The following is a 16,930-nucleotide window of genomic DNA, read 5'->3' as shown; positions in this document are numbered from 1 at the left end:
ACGACAAAGCAATCAAAAGGTATAGCATTACAAAAAAATGTTATCCTAGTGTCAAAAAACCTCTCCAAACAAATAATGCATAATAATTGTACATAAGAACTAATTACACATGCAAATACAACAATGACTAAAGGTATGCTCTCAGGCATGCAGGCATGAGTAACACAATCTCATTCAATTCCATTCTGTCATTTGTGTCATCATTGAATCTGTGTCATGTTTTGGTGCCATCTCCTGGTGGCCATATGTAATTACAGTGAACGATCCTCTCTGCCCATATTTGGATGACTTTCACCTCAGATTGCAGTGATCTGAATCCTAATATGATTGGTTTAGCATTCCATGATACTGGACAATGTACTACATAATTTCTGATGAAGTAATCTGATCCAGGAAAGATAACATGTTTTTAGCCACATAGCACATTATGTGTTGTGTGCACACTGTGCTTCATATGGATTATCTAATGATCTATCCATCTGAGGATGTTGTGTGTGGGATCATTTTAATGGGAATAAGTTTTGATCATAATGCCTACATGCATTGTAAAGTACAGCTTCTTAGCTTTAAAACGATACCTATTTTGTGTTGGTCAAGACTGTAGTTATTAATATTTTAATAATACATTTTTATCGGCAGGCCAATCCGAGCTTAAAGGGTTAAAACATAGAAAATAGTTAAACATGATTATGCATTCACAATGGAAGTCTATGGGCTAAGTTCACAATAGTTGCCTAACAAACGTCCATGGGAAGCCCATTTCTGTTCTCACGTTTTTGAGGTACAAGTTTAAATGATCTTCTGAGGTAACTGACAGCATGCAACAGCTAGAAGTGAATGCATTAATATCTTTCACACAGTATTTTTTGGCCTAAATCTTTCTCATAAAAATGTGCATGTTTTTAAAGTTGAAATATCAGTCAAGAGGCTTTTTGGCAAGTGCTATGGTGTGATACAGCTTTATGCGAAGGGATTATTGCTGTAATGGGATAATAAAGCTTTAGGAAACATTTCCCAAGGATTGATATGTATTTGCCATTCCCTGGTACCTATGCGCATGTTGGAAAAAACATGAATTAATCAAAAGAGGTTTAAGAAATTGTAAATGTAGTCTAAAACAAGACATACCTGTATTTATTAATCAAAGGCAATATTTAAAGCATATTGCAACTTTTATAGGTATTCAAAACAACACTGATCGAATGTATTTCTATCAATAATTAGAAAAGAATTTACAAAACTTCTTATACAAAACAAACAAAGGTCATAAAAAAATACATTTATATTTCAATATAGCATTTCATTATATTTTTTCTATATAGAAAACTGCTAATACAAATTCGGCTGCAGATATGTGAAAATGTCCCAATAAATTCAGCCAGCAAAAATGTGTTTCATTTTTTTTAGTGTTCACATTTACATTTATTTATTAAACAAATTCTTATATCCAAAGTGTCAATGTGACATGTAGTGTGACCCGCAGATCTGTGCACTATTTAGGGAAGTTTGCTCCATCTCGGATGACTTTTTTCTGATGGCTGATCGGGCTGGCGGTTGATCCTCATGCGTTCAGGCTGTACTCTTGTTTGTAGCAGCACGGCCTGCACACTGCTACCAATCCACTGATGAGCTGCAGGAAACAGATGATAAACTCGAGTGTGCTCAGACCCAGCAGTATGGACAGCAGGGTCACGTTCCACTCTACGATGTGTTCTGGCTGAATGCAGTCAGACCACTGCTCACGAGTGAACAAATACCTGAATAAAGGAAAAGAGATGGCACTTCCAAATACAGTTAAAACTCAAATGCTGATTTATTTGTGATGAAATCACTCCCATTCTGCTGAGTTACTGACAAGTGGCATCTCCTATTCGAAATGTTGGCTTTCTGTGGTGCTATTGATAGAATGTTGTGCGAGAAGCCGAGACATGGATTCTGGTTATGTGGAAACCAGGAAGTAATTGTGTTCACATAATCAATGACGAGTGTGCTTCGTAGGTTGCATTTTTTCCTCCACTGATGGTTAGGTTTGGATTGTGGTGTGGTTAATAAAATATGTATTCTTCTTCACTCTATTACATCATTAACAACTAAAAACAACTCGCTTTAGAACTCGCTTTTAGCGCCACTCTGTGGACATTTCACCTGAAAACTGGAGCTCACATGTGCCCATACGTTCAACACTTGCAGCTTCTGCCACTGAACTGGCTTACTTGTTCGCTCATTCACTAATAAATGTCACATAATTCACTTTATGCTCTAAAGAATATTGCACACTTTACAGTATATGATGTTATATACAGTTGTGTCTTGAATGGCGAAAAAACTCTTGAAATTGTATTTCAAACCACATATGGATGGGTTTGAAAAGATTGGATTTCAAGAGTTTTTATTTTATTGCTCAAATTACGTGACAGTGGCGACATATTTGCAAAATGACATTACATGCATTCTTACACATTATGCAAGAGTTTCGAAGTGAAATGTCCACTAAGTGGTGCTAAAAGTGAATTAAATGTTCTCCCAAACAAAAAAAAGCAAATGTAAAATGAAAAGCGCAATTACTGAGGTAACCACGTCATTTTGTGGAGCTCCTATGACACTTCCGGCTTTTGTGTAGATTTGCATGCTCTTCAGAACTCATAGCCCGGTCCTTTGCATCACAAGTGCAACGCTCTATCAATGCTCTAGCAATTTGATCATGCTTGAACAAGCTTTAAATATAGTTGATTATTTTATGCAAACATTAAAATGTATCGCCTTACAAGTCATGCGCTCTAGTTAAATTGTTTACTTACATGATACCATTGTGTGAGAAATATGGCAAAAAAAATACATATTTATGAACTGATAATCTGCCATTTTAATCATGATTTGAGTAAAAGTTAATAAAAGTAATTGTAGTTCAATATAGACATATTGACAGTATTTAAAATGTAAATATTTTTACATATTTACAGCTTTAGAAACATAAAAATATTTACCAATATTTTAAATGATATATGCTGTATATTTCTATAGTTACATTTTTACTATTTTTATAGATATTTTAGATCCCTTAACCTTAAACATAACACTTTTCAACAATTCAAAATATTAACAGGCAGATAAATTTACAGTGAAACTCATTTAGTTTGTCATATGGGTTTTGAAGACTTACATTATAGCGCATGAATAGAATGGATTACTTTTATAATTTTTTGGTGCTTCAAAGTTTACTTTGAAGTCTTTTTTTTTGAGCCATGGCATATTGTGAAAACTCCTTTTGTGTCTCACAGAAAACAAAATAAAAATGTAATAAGTAACGATTAAACAATTATAGATTTTCTTTTTCATTTTATAATTTGAAACAATCAAAAAACAAAATGGGGCTAATATGATCATATTTCTTGGTTCTCGTCAGCACTCTGGCTGCTGTATTTTTAACCAAATGAAGTTTATTTATTGAACTTGCTGGACATCATACCAGTAATGCATTACAATGCATTATAATCATTGAGATAATTTTTTTTTTTTTACTCGCTTGCCATTGCCATCATATTTATTTAACACAGTTGATGAATTTACCTAATTTGACATTACAAAGTTTTTATTCTGTTCTGTATTATTTCTGGTGCCGCATTGAACGCGTTTCAAAGGATTGTTTCAAATAATGTAAATATTACTTATGTATAGTTAAAGTCATGGTTTAAAATGATTAAACTAAGTAAGTGTTAAGGGTCAGTGTTTAAACAAAAGATTGTGTTTGAACTGTGTTAATTGCCTGAACATTGGATTTAGGATAGACCTCACCGAATAACCTGCCAGTTGAACTGCGATGCACCTCACACCTGAATCACCTTTGTCTATTGATGGATTACAATCTTGAAATGGTATGCATAGACTATCAATTGACAACAAAAGCCTTCATCAGCCAACTAACAAGGACAATTGCATCTATGTGAACTTCTGCAGTTAATCCAGGATGGACTTCAAAGACATTGGTCATTAATCTTACAGTTCAAACACAATCGATGTTTAAACCCTGACCCTTAACACTTATTTAGTTTAATCATTTTAAACCATGACTTGTACTATACATAAGTAATATTTACATTATATTCATGATGTTAGTCAGAGGGGAACTGGTCCCCACAGTGAGTCTGGTTTCTCCCAAGGTTATTTTTCTCCATTAATCTACATCTTATGGAGTTTTGTGTTCCTTGCCACAGTCGCCTACAGCTTACTCTCTGGGGTTATAAATACAATTATTATTTTTATTTATTCAATTAAAATCATTATTCAAATCATATTTAATCAAACTACACAATGATGACTCTAAGACTTTATAGATATTACAGTTTCATTTTCTGTTAATTCATGATTTTCTGTACAGCTGCTTTGAAATGATGTGTGTTGTGAAAAGTGTGACTTGACTTGATTATAAATACAATAAAATCAATCGATTAATTCCACAAATTGAGTATGGATTCAATAAGGATTCTTAAACACTTGTATGTCCGTAAAGTAGTAAAAATGTAAAATAATTTACATTTAGATGCTGTCAATTCATCAATATTGTACGTTTCAGTGTATAAGCAAGTGTACATAGAACCACACTTTACGTAAGAATACATACGTATACTCATGAGATCGTGTTGCGCATTAAAAACAGGTGGGCTTGATCATGCACATACATGATACTAAAAGCTAAATGGCTTGATAGGTTACCTCTGAATACGATTGGTTATTAATTCTGAAAGAGGCAAATTACATTTAGCTAAATTTTTGCACTTTTCTGCCCCATTTTCAACATAAGTAAATGACCTTGCCTCATTTGGATATCCATTTTGATTGGTCATTTTACTTTCATGTGCAGTGATTAAAACTTGCCTGGGCTACCGTGCATAAATGTCAAATGCAAAATACATTTTTACATTATCTGCACCTGAGTTATGCATATTAGTAGGTATATTGATTAAAAAACAGTTAATTTGATCACTTAAGTTTTAGTTTTGAATACATTTATGAGGAGGCTCAGCCTCCGTGCCTCCTCTGATGGACCGCCACTGGCAAACAGTTAAACAAACAGTTGCATTAATGCAATTTCACGAAGAGCTCATACTGTGCCTCGTCGTTCTCGAAAGGATACCTCCATCCCAACCTGGTAAAGCAGTACGGCCCCTTTAAGAGCGCCATCACAGAGATCAGGAAGCAATATCCAGAGCCGGCGATTCCCACCAGAGCAGCTATCACTGAACCACACATCTATAGACACAACATCACATTTATCAATATGGCTGAACAGTAGAATAGTTATATTAATCAGGGCTCAATAAAGGCTTTAACAATCACTGCACAACTCTCCGTTCCGCAGGTATTAGCACATTTCCCCATTCCTAGAAACACGGCGGCCGGAATCAGCATCTGAACACAGACAGAGAGTTTCATTTAGTAATCTATGTCTAACACACTCACAGTAAGCATCTAAAAGTCAACATGAAAACGTAGTTTAAAATTCATACTTTCATAATCTGACATAATTCTGAGTCAAACAGGATATTCAATGAGATTAGAATGTAGGGTGGTTAGGGGGCATTCATGGATCATGAAAAGTGGGCGTTATGTAATAGAATGGAGCCAGGTGATTGTAGAAAAGGTGTTAAAAAAATATTTCTTGCTGACATCTGCTGAAAAAAAAAGAAGCTGTTTCGGAGGCAGAGCACGTTATTACTCTTTGGGTCTTTTTTTCATTTGAAAGAATATGCACTGATGCATTCGCAATATGACAAGGAGCATGTATTTAAATAGTGATAATTTCAACATTCTCATGTAAGGTTGACAAATGTCGCATATTATTTTGGTCGAAATGAGTGTGTTCTGTGAGGGATGCATATTGTCCCACATTTTAGCATCGAAAAGCTCGAAGGGCCCACTGGTGCCAAACAATTTAGGGTGACCCCCATCCCATATCAAAGTGCTCAAAATGCTCAAGTGTTCCGTATTTGCGTTGTAAATGTTGGCAGCCCTAATTTAATGACAACTCTTTGTGAGAGATGGCGAAATCATAATATATCATAGGACTTGGCCTCAAACTAAAAGGTAACAAACAGAATTTTAAATCGATACAATACAGGCAACTTGTATGACTTCTTTTGATTTCAACATATCGTACTATTAAACAATCAGAATTGTTGGTACGTTTATTTTTCTCAATGGGATTAAAACTCTACTTGCACGACTTCTTACGATTTCACCATCTTGTAATATTATTATGACTTCTCATGAGACAGAGTTGGTCAATATTGATTTTATGTTGACTTTTGATTGCAGACTTTGGTCTCTTGGAAAATCTCAAACCAATTTGAGGCATTGTTGGGACCTCAGTTGAAACACTAAAGGAAATGCATTACTAAGGCTTTTTCTCAGGATAAAATATAAAAAGCTGTACATTTGCTCTACATTCAATTTCATCGCCATCTAGTAGAAACAACTGAGATTTGTGTAGTCACAATCTACTGGCTGATTAATATGGTGGGGAATGAGAGTTTAAGAGATTTAATGCCTTGAAAATGCAACCCATGTGGGGACTTGTTCTTTCAATTAGTCAAACTCCCACTGAGACTTTAGGAAACATTTAATGTTAAATGAATTGGTGCTATTTTAGTGCATTGGAGGGATTTGTTTGGGGCATTATATTGCTACATATAGTTTTATTTTATTTTCTAAGGAGGAAATAAATGCATGTTGACAGGAAAAGAAGTATATATTAACTGTAATGAATTCCTTATTTCATATTTGTAACATCTGATCTGTGCCTAATATTCCAATTAAGGCCTAGTTATACATATTATGGCATACAATATGAGTTAACTTTTATGAGTAAGAGGTAATACATTCTCTACATTCTTAGTCTAATTGCTGAGATGGAGAACTAGGTCAATTAATGTACTAATTTAAAGTATTTTAAATAAAAGAGTAATACATGGTATATGAAAAATGTCCCTCATAACTGTACATGTCCATAGAAAAATCGAATTACTGCCCATTAATGGAAAAGTTCCTTTCTAACACAGAAACAACTGCACCCAAAAGCTGTTCAGCGATGAAGGCAGAACACAGCCTACCCCCAGCCCCCCACTTCCCATTTACTTACATTGATTTTAAATTTTGCTCATTAAATTTGCTACACCCTAACCCTTAACCCTACACCCTGACCCTAATCCCTGAACTTTACACTTACACAAACCTGTTATTTAGGATGTTTATTCAGCTTTTACACTTGCGTGGACCATTGGGAGGTCCCATAATGCAATTTCAGGTTTTAGTTTCCTTGTGGGGACATTTGGTCACATAGAAAATACCAAAATCTGACCCATTTTTCATGCAATCCACCACATATCTCTTCAAAACCATTGCACACAAAGGCCTTTGCAAATATAAATCCAATACTCACAGCCACACCACCTCCTCCAATTCCCATGAAGTACCAGACATATGTAGTCAATAGATTTTTCTGAACATAGGTCACCTGTCCATCAGGGATAAAGAGCAGGACATTTGTCACGATGCAGCAGGTGGCGAGCGGTATGAGCGCGAAACCCAGAGACCTGGCAAAACCCAGAGAACACATGTTCACACGGAGCAACAGGAATGAGATCAGGCGACAGTAATCCGTGACAGGAAACTGGGGTGGTGGGTGGATGAGTGGAACGGTTTTAAAAGGCCCCCGATCCCCCCCTTGAGCTGTAGGGAGGAGACAGGATGCAGAGTGACATAATACTGTATGAATAAGAGGGCTCTGACATGTAGACATATGTTGGGGGGAGGTGGTGGGAGAGATATGGAGGATGTTTTCCCACAAAACTGTTGTATACTTCTGTGATTGTGAGTATTCAGGGGTAAATGCATTAGATTGAAACTTGGCACGTTCTATGAATAAGGTGTACTTTGGAGATTTTTGAAAGAATTACATGTACAAATCCCATTTCATTGTAGTGAGAAGTAATAGATATTTTAGATAAAGTGCCCTGTCCGACGTTAAGCTGTCTTGACTATCCAACAAGAAAACTCTTACAGTGATGTCATCATTTTGACATCATTAGGACCCTTTCTACAGCATAACGGGAAGATACGTCATTTTTTTATTATTTACACAAATGATAGTGTTGACTGCATTCATCAAGCTCAACCATTCAACCCTGTTACCAAACTTATTGTGTGAAAAATGATCAAACTATTTTTTTATTTATTGGGAAATATGGGTTTATCATTCACTAAAAAACAACATTTGGTCCCAAGCAGGGTTATTGTTTAATTTAGGCTAAATATTCAACCCTGTTACTTGCAACTATGTTATTTTGTCTGCTTAATTTTAATGTTTAATTTATATACAGTATTTTACAAAAAAAAAGTGTCAGTTATTGGGACATTTTTTGAAACAGGTGCCTTTTCCATTTTGATGAGGTGATTTAAAGTACATTAAACATTATTTATCTGATAAAATGTTTAAATAGAATTTAAGTGTTAATACATCGCATTGTGCCTGTCACGATTCATGAATTCGCTGTTTCCTTCATGTCCCGTGTTATTGTTGTTCTGTGTGTTTGAGCGTGTGTTAGTGGGCGTTACCGCTTGTTCCATTGATCAGCGTGCCAGCTGATCTCATTCACTGCACCAGCTGCTGCTTATTACCACCATGTATTTATACTCATCTCTATTTCCTCTCTTTGTCAGATCGTTGGTTTGATGTCCTCAGTGTTTGTTCGGTTGTTTTCCTGTCCGCTATCTTTCTGGTTCGTGTCCCTGTTCGGTGTCTTCATAGTTCATCTCATCCGGATTCCACCTGCACTGGATTCACTCCTTCACTCTCTCCAGCCCCTCCCGTTATTCTGTACTGTTTCGTGTGTTCTGACCTCTCACATTAAAAGAGTGACTTGCATCTTTGCTTCCGTTGTTTTACTGTGACAGTGCCATCTTAAGCTAAATGATTAAACCCTTGTCTTTGTTTTTTCCCCCTGTATTTTGTCATTCACTGTGTGAAAGCCGTCATTTAAATCCGTTTGAAAAGACGTAGCACATCATTCCAGAACAGTCTGAAGGTCTGTACCATGTTTGGTGGAGGTAGCTTGACAGCTCTTGGAGGAGTTCATGTAAATAATTTAGGTTTCGGTTTAAGGATTTTGAAAATGTGTGAATACATTGCATTGTGCCATCCTAAGTGAAATTATTACATTTTAATATATGATGAAACATAATTATACCTTCAGAAATATAACAGGGTTGATAGTTACAGGGTTAAAGCTGATGTGTGCAATTGTTTTGGTATGTAAATATCCCACCTTCATATTCAGAGTAAGCCTTTTATAGGCTGATTTACTACTGTATGTACAATCATGGAAGATGGGGAAATTTTCTGGAATCTGTTTGAAAACAGTGATTATTTTTGCTATTCCGTATGGTGACAGTTTTACAGTTGTATTTGTGGTTGGGCTGTGAAACTACAAGGTGCTTCTTGGAAAGAGAATATTTCTGATAGTTTCTGACATATAACGTTTCCGATATAATATGCTGATATTCCTACGAATATTTATCAATCGTTTAAATGTGCACACAGTAACTTCTGACTTTGTGTCATCTTGGACAGTGACATCTAGTGGTTTGGATGCAGCATAGTTTAAAATCAATAGTTTTCAGTTTCAGATGTCATTGTAGAAATGTATTATTCACAGTCAGTCATGATTACTTTAATTAATGAGTCAAAGTGTGAAATAACAGGATGGTTACTGAGATTAAGCGAGTAGTATTCGGCTGGTCATGTGATTCTAACATGGCATTGTAACATTGTTATAGTAATTATTTTACAGACTTATCTAAATGAAAGACAATAAATGTTGTCCGTATTGTAGATTGACCCTTCTGTCTTTAAAGTGGCATTTAATCCAGATGATCTGCTGATGGGTAATGTTTCAGCTTTTAACACTTCTAGTCTATAGACTACAGATGGCATCATAAACTTACTCTTAGACTGTGTGCACAAGCACACCTGTGCTGATGACAACATGGGGTTGATATTGATAGGACCCGTAGGAAAGAAATATCACAAATGTTTCAGTAAAACAGCAACGAGATTTATATGAGAGCAAATTGAGACTTAAAGTATCCTGATTTTTCTACTGAGAAAAAGACTCCAGTGTTCTTGCATATGTTGTTTCAACCCTCCCAGAGATCTCAGTATGAACTCATCATCATTCTTCCAAGACCAAATGATCTGAGCTATGCTATTCACATTGATTTGATAGCTTTATAATCAAATTGTATTGTCTAGTGTCTTATTATTTTTCTCAGAAACATCTGAGGCTGTGTGTACTGTGCCGATGTATACAGAACAGCAGAAACTGGACGGCAAAGGTTAACATTTCTGCAGCGCTTGTTTGATCTGGATTAGCTATTGGAGTAATCTAGCTTTGTAAAAAAAAAATGGTTTGTTATGAGGGAATATCGCAAGTCTATTAAATAATTCATCAGTATTCCACAGAGAGTGTTTGCTGAGCTGTGCTGTGTGGAGATTCAGTAACAAACACTAGCCTTGTTCCCTGGAAAAAAAGCCTTTAATACGATAAAAGTGCATGTAATGTGTTTTTCATGTAATATATTTTTCTCTCTCAGTCCTCTGGTGGGGCAAGTGCATTTTTGACCTCATACTTGGAAACTTCTATTATGAGAGCAAATTAATCAGACTAATGAACAAAGAAAACAGCGGAAGTGCAATGACACGACTTCCTGATTAATCTAACGGCTTTATTCTTGTAGCTGGCCATTTCAGCCTGTTTCACGAAGATACACAATTTTCCACCCCTTATTTCCTCTTTTTTCAATGGGTGAGTAAATTCCACTACAGTGACACATGTAGAGGATATCTCTACTATGAAATATATAAAAATATCATTACACATTCTGTAATTAGTTTGGGCATGTGTTGCAATATCACACCCAGCAACCAGCATTGCACTTCATACTATCAGTATGCACTGAATTAGAGGGAAAGAATAAAAAAAGCTTATTTATAAGAATCATTCATTTCTCAGTTTGAATGAATCATCTTTTCATCTGTAAGACATTCTTTATTCAGTACCAGATGAAAATACACAAAACATTTATATATATATATATATATATATATATATATATATATATATATATATATACAGCTCTGTAAAAATTAAGAGACCACTGCAGAATTACAAATTTCTCTGGATTTAATATTTATATGCATGTGTTTAAGTAAAATTAACATTTTTGTTTTATACTATAAAGTAATGACAACATTTCTCCCAAATTCCAAATAAAAATATTGTCATTAAGAGCATTTATGCCCTACGGAGATTTCTCCCACTAATCCGGGGCATGCACATCTTGATCCGTTCAGACAGCACCGCGATGGTAGCATACATAAATTGCCAAGGTGGTGTGCTCTCTCGTCATATGTCACAACTCGCCCGCCATCTCCTTCTTTGGAGTCAGCCGTGACTCAGGTCACTGTGCGCCACACACATCCCTGGCAACCGCAACACGATGCCGGACACACTGTCGTGGCAGGTTTCGCCCAGCGGAGGTGGAAACTCCACCCCCAGGTGGTCCAGCTGATATGGGACCAATTCAGCAAGGCACAGATAGATCTCTTTGCCTCCAAGACAACTCCCACTGCCCGCTATGGTACTCCCTGACAGGAGCTCCTCTTGGGACAGACGCACTGGCACACAGCTGGCCCCGGGAGCTGTACGCATTTCCCCCAGTGAGCCTTCTTGCACCGGTGCTGTGCAAGATCAGGGAGGACGAGGAACAGGTCATCCTGGTGGCCCCTTACTGGCCCACCCGGGCCTGGTTCTCGGATCTTACACTCCTCGCGACAGCACCTCCCTGGAAAATTCCCCTGAGGAAGGACCTTCTTTCTCAGGGACGGGGCACCTTCTGGCACCCGCGCCCACACCTCTGGAACCTCCACGTCTGACCCCTGGAAGGGATGCGTAAGATCTAGTGGATCTACAACCTGCAGTCGTAGACACAATCAACCATGCCAGAGCTCCATCCACCAGGCAACTTTACGCCCTTAAGTGGCGCTTGTTCTCGAATTGGTTTTCTTCCTGAGCCGAAGACCCGAATGTGCAGTTTGTTCAGTGCTTTCATTCCTGCAGGAGAGGCTGGAGGGGATGCTGTCCCCCTCCACCTTGAAGGTGTATGTAGCTGCTATCGCAGCCCACCACGACGCAGTAGATAACAAGTCCCTAGGTAAGCAAAACTTGATTATCAAGTTCCTGATAGGCGCCTGGAGACTGAACCCTCCCCGGCCTAGCCTATTCCCCTCCTGGGATATCTCAGTGGTCCTCTCAGGCCTTCAGAGACCCCCCTTCGAGCCACTTGATTCAGTTGAGCTCAAGGCCCTCTCCCTGAAGATGGCCCTCCTGATCGCGTTAGCCTCCATCAAGAGGGTTGGGGACCTGCAAGCGTTCTCTGTCAGCGACACCTACCTGGAGTTCGGTCCGGCACATCCCTGGATGTTCTCCTCCCTAGCCTTCTGGCCTGCGAATTCAGTGGAGCAATTCGTGTCCAGACCCACTACGAGTCACAGGTGCTCTGTACTGGGGTCAGGCTCCACGGGCAGACCCACGTTTCCCTTGGGCAGCCTTCTGCCCCGGTCGCCGTGATTGTAGAGTCCCCCCTCATTAGGCTGGACTTACCACCATGCCCTTTCCCAAGTACGGCTTCTCAACACTCGTGGTGTATTTGCCACATGTAACCTCCCCCTAGACTGGGCAAGATGTGGTCTCCACAGGCTCTTTTCTCCCTAAAAGAATAGGACCGGGAAAGGCCGCCTTCCCCGACGCATTTCATAGAGTTGAGATAGCCCCAGCTGCTTCACATCCTATGTGAGAGACATAGTGAGAGAGAAGGCCATGGCTGCATTATAACATGGGACCCCTTGTGTCACTTCATTCGACACACGTCCCATGAAGTGGAACGACCGTTACCCGAGGGAAGGAACGAGACGTTGTGTCCCTCATGCCACAGCACTAGACCTACCACTGTAAACGGCCGCTCCTCAGAGCAAAATCTTGACTGGCACTCGCAATTACCAAGTGCCAGTCAAAATCCTGACTGGCACTTGGTAATTGCAATTTGAATTGAAAGGTGTCTCTGCAACAAGATTGACCCACACAGACAAAGTGTGTAGCTTTTCTCTACCAGGTAATTGCAATTCGAATTTCTTATGTTTGGTAAATGTTTGAATGGAATTCAACTTTAATTACATTATTCATTGATGACTTTGAGTTTGATTTATTATTTTAATTGGATTGTTTGAATGCATTACGATTACCTGGTAAAATAAATGGTTACTTTTTAATTCATCCTGAAGGACTGTTTTTTAGTATATTTCTTATTAACTACAAACCTATGATCAGAGTTACAAAATATTACAAAATATTATCATTAAATACAGCAGATAATTTACAGCCATATACTCTCAAGTGTGCACGTTGGGATAAGAGGTTTGACAGTAAATTCTTTGCTGTTTTGAACTACTTGTGAAGCAATGATTCAGATTAGACTGAAGTGTGGTAAACTATGCATAGGCTCATCTGGAGGTTTATAAACATGGTAATTCTTAGTCGATCATTGTGCTTTAAGGTAAACTGTCATTTTCTCTTCTCAAGTGCATTAAAACAAACAAAAAATTCACTTTGATTACTCTTTATCTATATGTGGCTTGTTCCCTCGGGTTGGGAGTTAATTCAGTTTAAGAAATTAGTTCAGTTGAGATTTTCAAAACATTGCTCTTCTGTTTGTTTGAGCTGTCTCACATGTCAACATTAACCAAGGGTGTGATATTTGGTCATTAGAATTATAAGTATCTCACCTCTGAGAAATGTTCTGTCCCTGTAAGGTGTAGAGTCCTTGTGCATTTGTATTTAGCAAGTTAGAAATGTATCTGAAAAAAAAAATAATTCTAAAGGTTTTAAAAATACAATCATGACCGTGGCACATCCATAGTCGCTTTCACATATACAACTTTTTCCAAAAATGTACCTGCTATTTTCAGTTTAGAGGTTGTGTGTGAACATGCCCCATTCAAAAGTACTGGCAAATTTAGCACTGACTATTTCACTGAATGGAAGCAATGGAAATCGACCGCAAGTGGCCATGAAACTGGACCACGAAGAAATGGAGATTGCGAACCACTACTCAAAGTGGAGAAAAGATTTAACGCCACTCACTCTCAACTCACGTCGCAGTCTCCACTCTCCCCCAAGACCACACCCAGATGTGCTCTGCCTGTTTCTTTTGAGACTAGGAACAGAGTACCAGCCACATCAATGGCAGCACTCTCGTAATTCCATGTTTGTTTACATCGGTCATGCGTCTCCTAAAATGGGGGCATGTAAATTTCCACATAAGTTTGTGATTGGATCGACAGCCGGAGTGAGCCTCAGTTGTTTATTGTGAGATGCCCAATTTATGTCTGTAGCCATTGTAGTCGGTGAGTGAATGATACCTAGTATTTTTTTCAGATTAACATTTTTATTGGTTGCTCCTTCAGCATGACACATAACACAAAAAACATTAATGTCAACAGAGTCAACTTTTATCCCCCTTAAATCCCATTATTTCCCTCCAAATCCCCAACCCCCAACAAACAAACCTGTGGCCCATGCAGATATAAATAAATACATAAAAATAAAATAAATAAATAAATACATATATCTAAATACACACATTTAAAAGTCCCTCTCCACAGCCTCTCCCAAGAGCCCTCCAAAAATACTAAGTAACTGCCACTTTCAAAAGACTCCCGGTTTCTTGGATCATAACACACCAAAAAACATGGGTTGTGCATGCATCTTCTGATGGCATCTCCAGCAGGTGGGTGTGTCTTTAAGACCAAGCCTATAGAATCTATAGGGGTCCAATAGAATCAATGTAAAAATATTAATTGCATCAGGCGAACACTTGCATCTCTAGATGTTTTTAGAATACTAGCCCACACTCCCTCCTCCAATACCAAGTTTAAATCCTTCTCCCATAATCTTTTGAGAGAAGTTGAAGCTCCATCCCCCAGACTCTGAATTAGCAGGGAGTAATACATTGATGCCTCATGACCTTTTCCAAAAGCAGTAATCACCACTCCCAGAGTATTTGCCGCTTTAGGGGGGTGTATGTTACTCCCAAAAATAGTACAAAGCAGGTGGCGCAGCTGTAAATACCTAAAGAATTGAGACTTGGGATTTCCAAAACATATTTTCAAATGATCTCAACACCCACTCTCATAAAGGTCACCGAGTGAAATAACCTCCCTCACAATCCACTCTGCCCAACAGAAAGGGGACTTATTAATACATAACTTTGGGTTCAGCCATATGCACGAGGCAACATTTAAATAAATGTCTGAATTAAACACTCTGGACACCTTTGTCCATACCGTGTGCAAATGCGAGACAACAGGATGTAACTTAACATTTCCGGTTAGTTTGATAGAAAGGTTTTGCAATGGCGAAATAGGGGCAATATTTTCTTGTTCAATACAAAACCAGGGAGGGGCTGTCTCAGGTGGAATCGACCAATGAGCCAAATGTGTGAGAACAAAAGCATGATAATAAAACAAAATCTTGGGTAGGCCTAGCCCCCCAATGTCAATCGGCCTTTGCAACTTAACTGAAATGTAATATGGGACATTTACCATTCCAAATGAAGGACTTTGCTATGCTATCAAATTACTGGAAATAAGAGAGGGGAGATCTATGGGGAGATATTGCAGAAGGTAGATTAATTTTGGAATACAATTCATTTTAATAACATTAACCTTCCCAATCATAGATAAATGTAATGAAGGCCACCTGCTCATATCACTCAAACACCTTTTTATTAAAGGGTCAAAATTAACAGAATAAATCACACAAATTTACTGGGAATAAAATGCCCAAATACTTAATGCCCTGTTTGAGTCACTGGAAGGCACCTGGCTGAAAAGCCGTTACTGGATAGTATGCTGTCAGAGCCAAAGTTTCGGATTTAGACCAATTGACTCTGTATCCTGAGAATTTAGAAAAGGAATTAATAATTCTGTGGAGGCAAGGCCACCACCATTGTGTACTTGAGCAAGGCACTTAACTCCAGGTTGCTCCGGGGGGATTGTCTCTGTAATAAGTGCACTGTAAGTCACTTTGGATAAAAGCGTCTGCCAAATCCATAAATGTAAATGTAAAATGTAAATGTAAATGCAAGGCATAGACCTAGTAGGGTCAGAGACGAATAATAAAATATAATCTGTGTAAAGGAAAAGTTTATGCGCCATGCCTCCTGCCACCACCCCTGGAAAATCATCCTCCTTTCTTATCGTGGCTGCTAATGGTTCCAGGGCAAGACAGAACAATAAGGGGAAAGAGGGCAACCTTGCTGGGTGCCCCTATTCAGAGTAAAATCTGAAATTAATCCATTTGTTTGTACCTCCACTACAGGGTGTCTATAAAGTAACTTAATCCAACCAATAAAAGTATTCCCAAACCCATATATTTCCAAAATCTTAAAAAGATAATCCCATTCTACCATATAAAACACCTTTTCGGCATCAAGCGAGATGGCAGTGACCGGGGTCTGATCATTCGCCACTGACCAGACATGTTATCAGAAGAGCTACGGCCCTGAATAAACCACTTCCTGATCTATATGTATAAGAGATCATAACTTTACTTAATCGGTTAGCCAAAATTTTTGACAATATTTTAATCTCTAGCTGGATCAGGGAAATTGGACAGTAACTCTTACACTCATTTGGATCTTTGTCCTTTTGAAGAATCAGACTGATTCGGATAGATAGGGTGGCGGCACCAGCCGAGGGGGGAGGGGATGCTGCTGATGCTGCCATGGAAAACCAATAAATGAGCGGACTATGCCACCC

At 38.2% G+C, this 16,930-nt stretch overlaps 1 protein-coding gene across 1 annotated transcript; it reads right to left on the bottom strand.

Moving 5' to 3' along the window:
• Window positions 1-1,160: 1,160 nt before the first annotated feature.
• On the bottom strand, window positions 1,161-7,656 carry LOC127641292 (transmembrane 4 L6 family member 1-like). Its single transcript, XM_052124196.1, has 4 exons — window positions 7,436-7,656; window positions 5,335-5,406; window positions 5,105-5,247; window positions 1,161-1,757 (listed from the first exon to the last, which is right to left on the bottom strand). Exons 1-4 carry the CDS (start codon window positions 7,610-7,612, stop codon window positions 1,562-1,564), a joined length of 588 nt encoding a protein of 195 aa, XP_051980156.1. The 5' UTR covers window positions 7,613-7,656; the 3' UTR covers window positions 1,161-1,561.
• Window positions 7,657-16,930: the final 9,274 nt, after the last annotated feature.

The sequence above is a fragment of the Xyrauchen texanus genome, chromosome 50 (genome assembly GCF_025860055.1).
Source record: "Xyrauchen texanus isolate HMW12.3.18 chromosome 50, RBS_HiC_50CHRs, whole genome shotgun sequence".
NCBI classification, from domain to species: Eukaryota; Metazoa; Chordata; class Actinopteri; order Cypriniformes; family Catostomidae; genus Xyrauchen; species Xyrauchen texanus.
The sequence above is the reverse complement of the archived record's forward strand: the minus strand, read 5'-3'. Positions and strand labels throughout refer to the sequence as shown.

What these genes read in the sequence shown, in the direction of transcription:
- LOC127641292 (XM_052124196.1), bottom strand. Translation starts at nt 7,612, where the DNA reads ATGTGTTCTCTGGGTTTTGCCAGGTCTCTGGGTTTCGCGCTCATACCG. An exon ending in GCGGAACGGAGAGTTGTGCA is followed by an intron (nt 5,248 to 5,334) that starts GTGATTGTTAAA and finishes TTGTGTCTATAG; the next exon opens with ATGTGTGGTTCAGTGATAGC. An exon ending in TTCGAGAACGACGAGGCACA is followed by an intron (nt 1,758 to 5,104) that starts GTATGAGCTCTT and finishes TCCTTTATTCAG; the next exon opens with GTATTTGTTCACTCGTGAGC.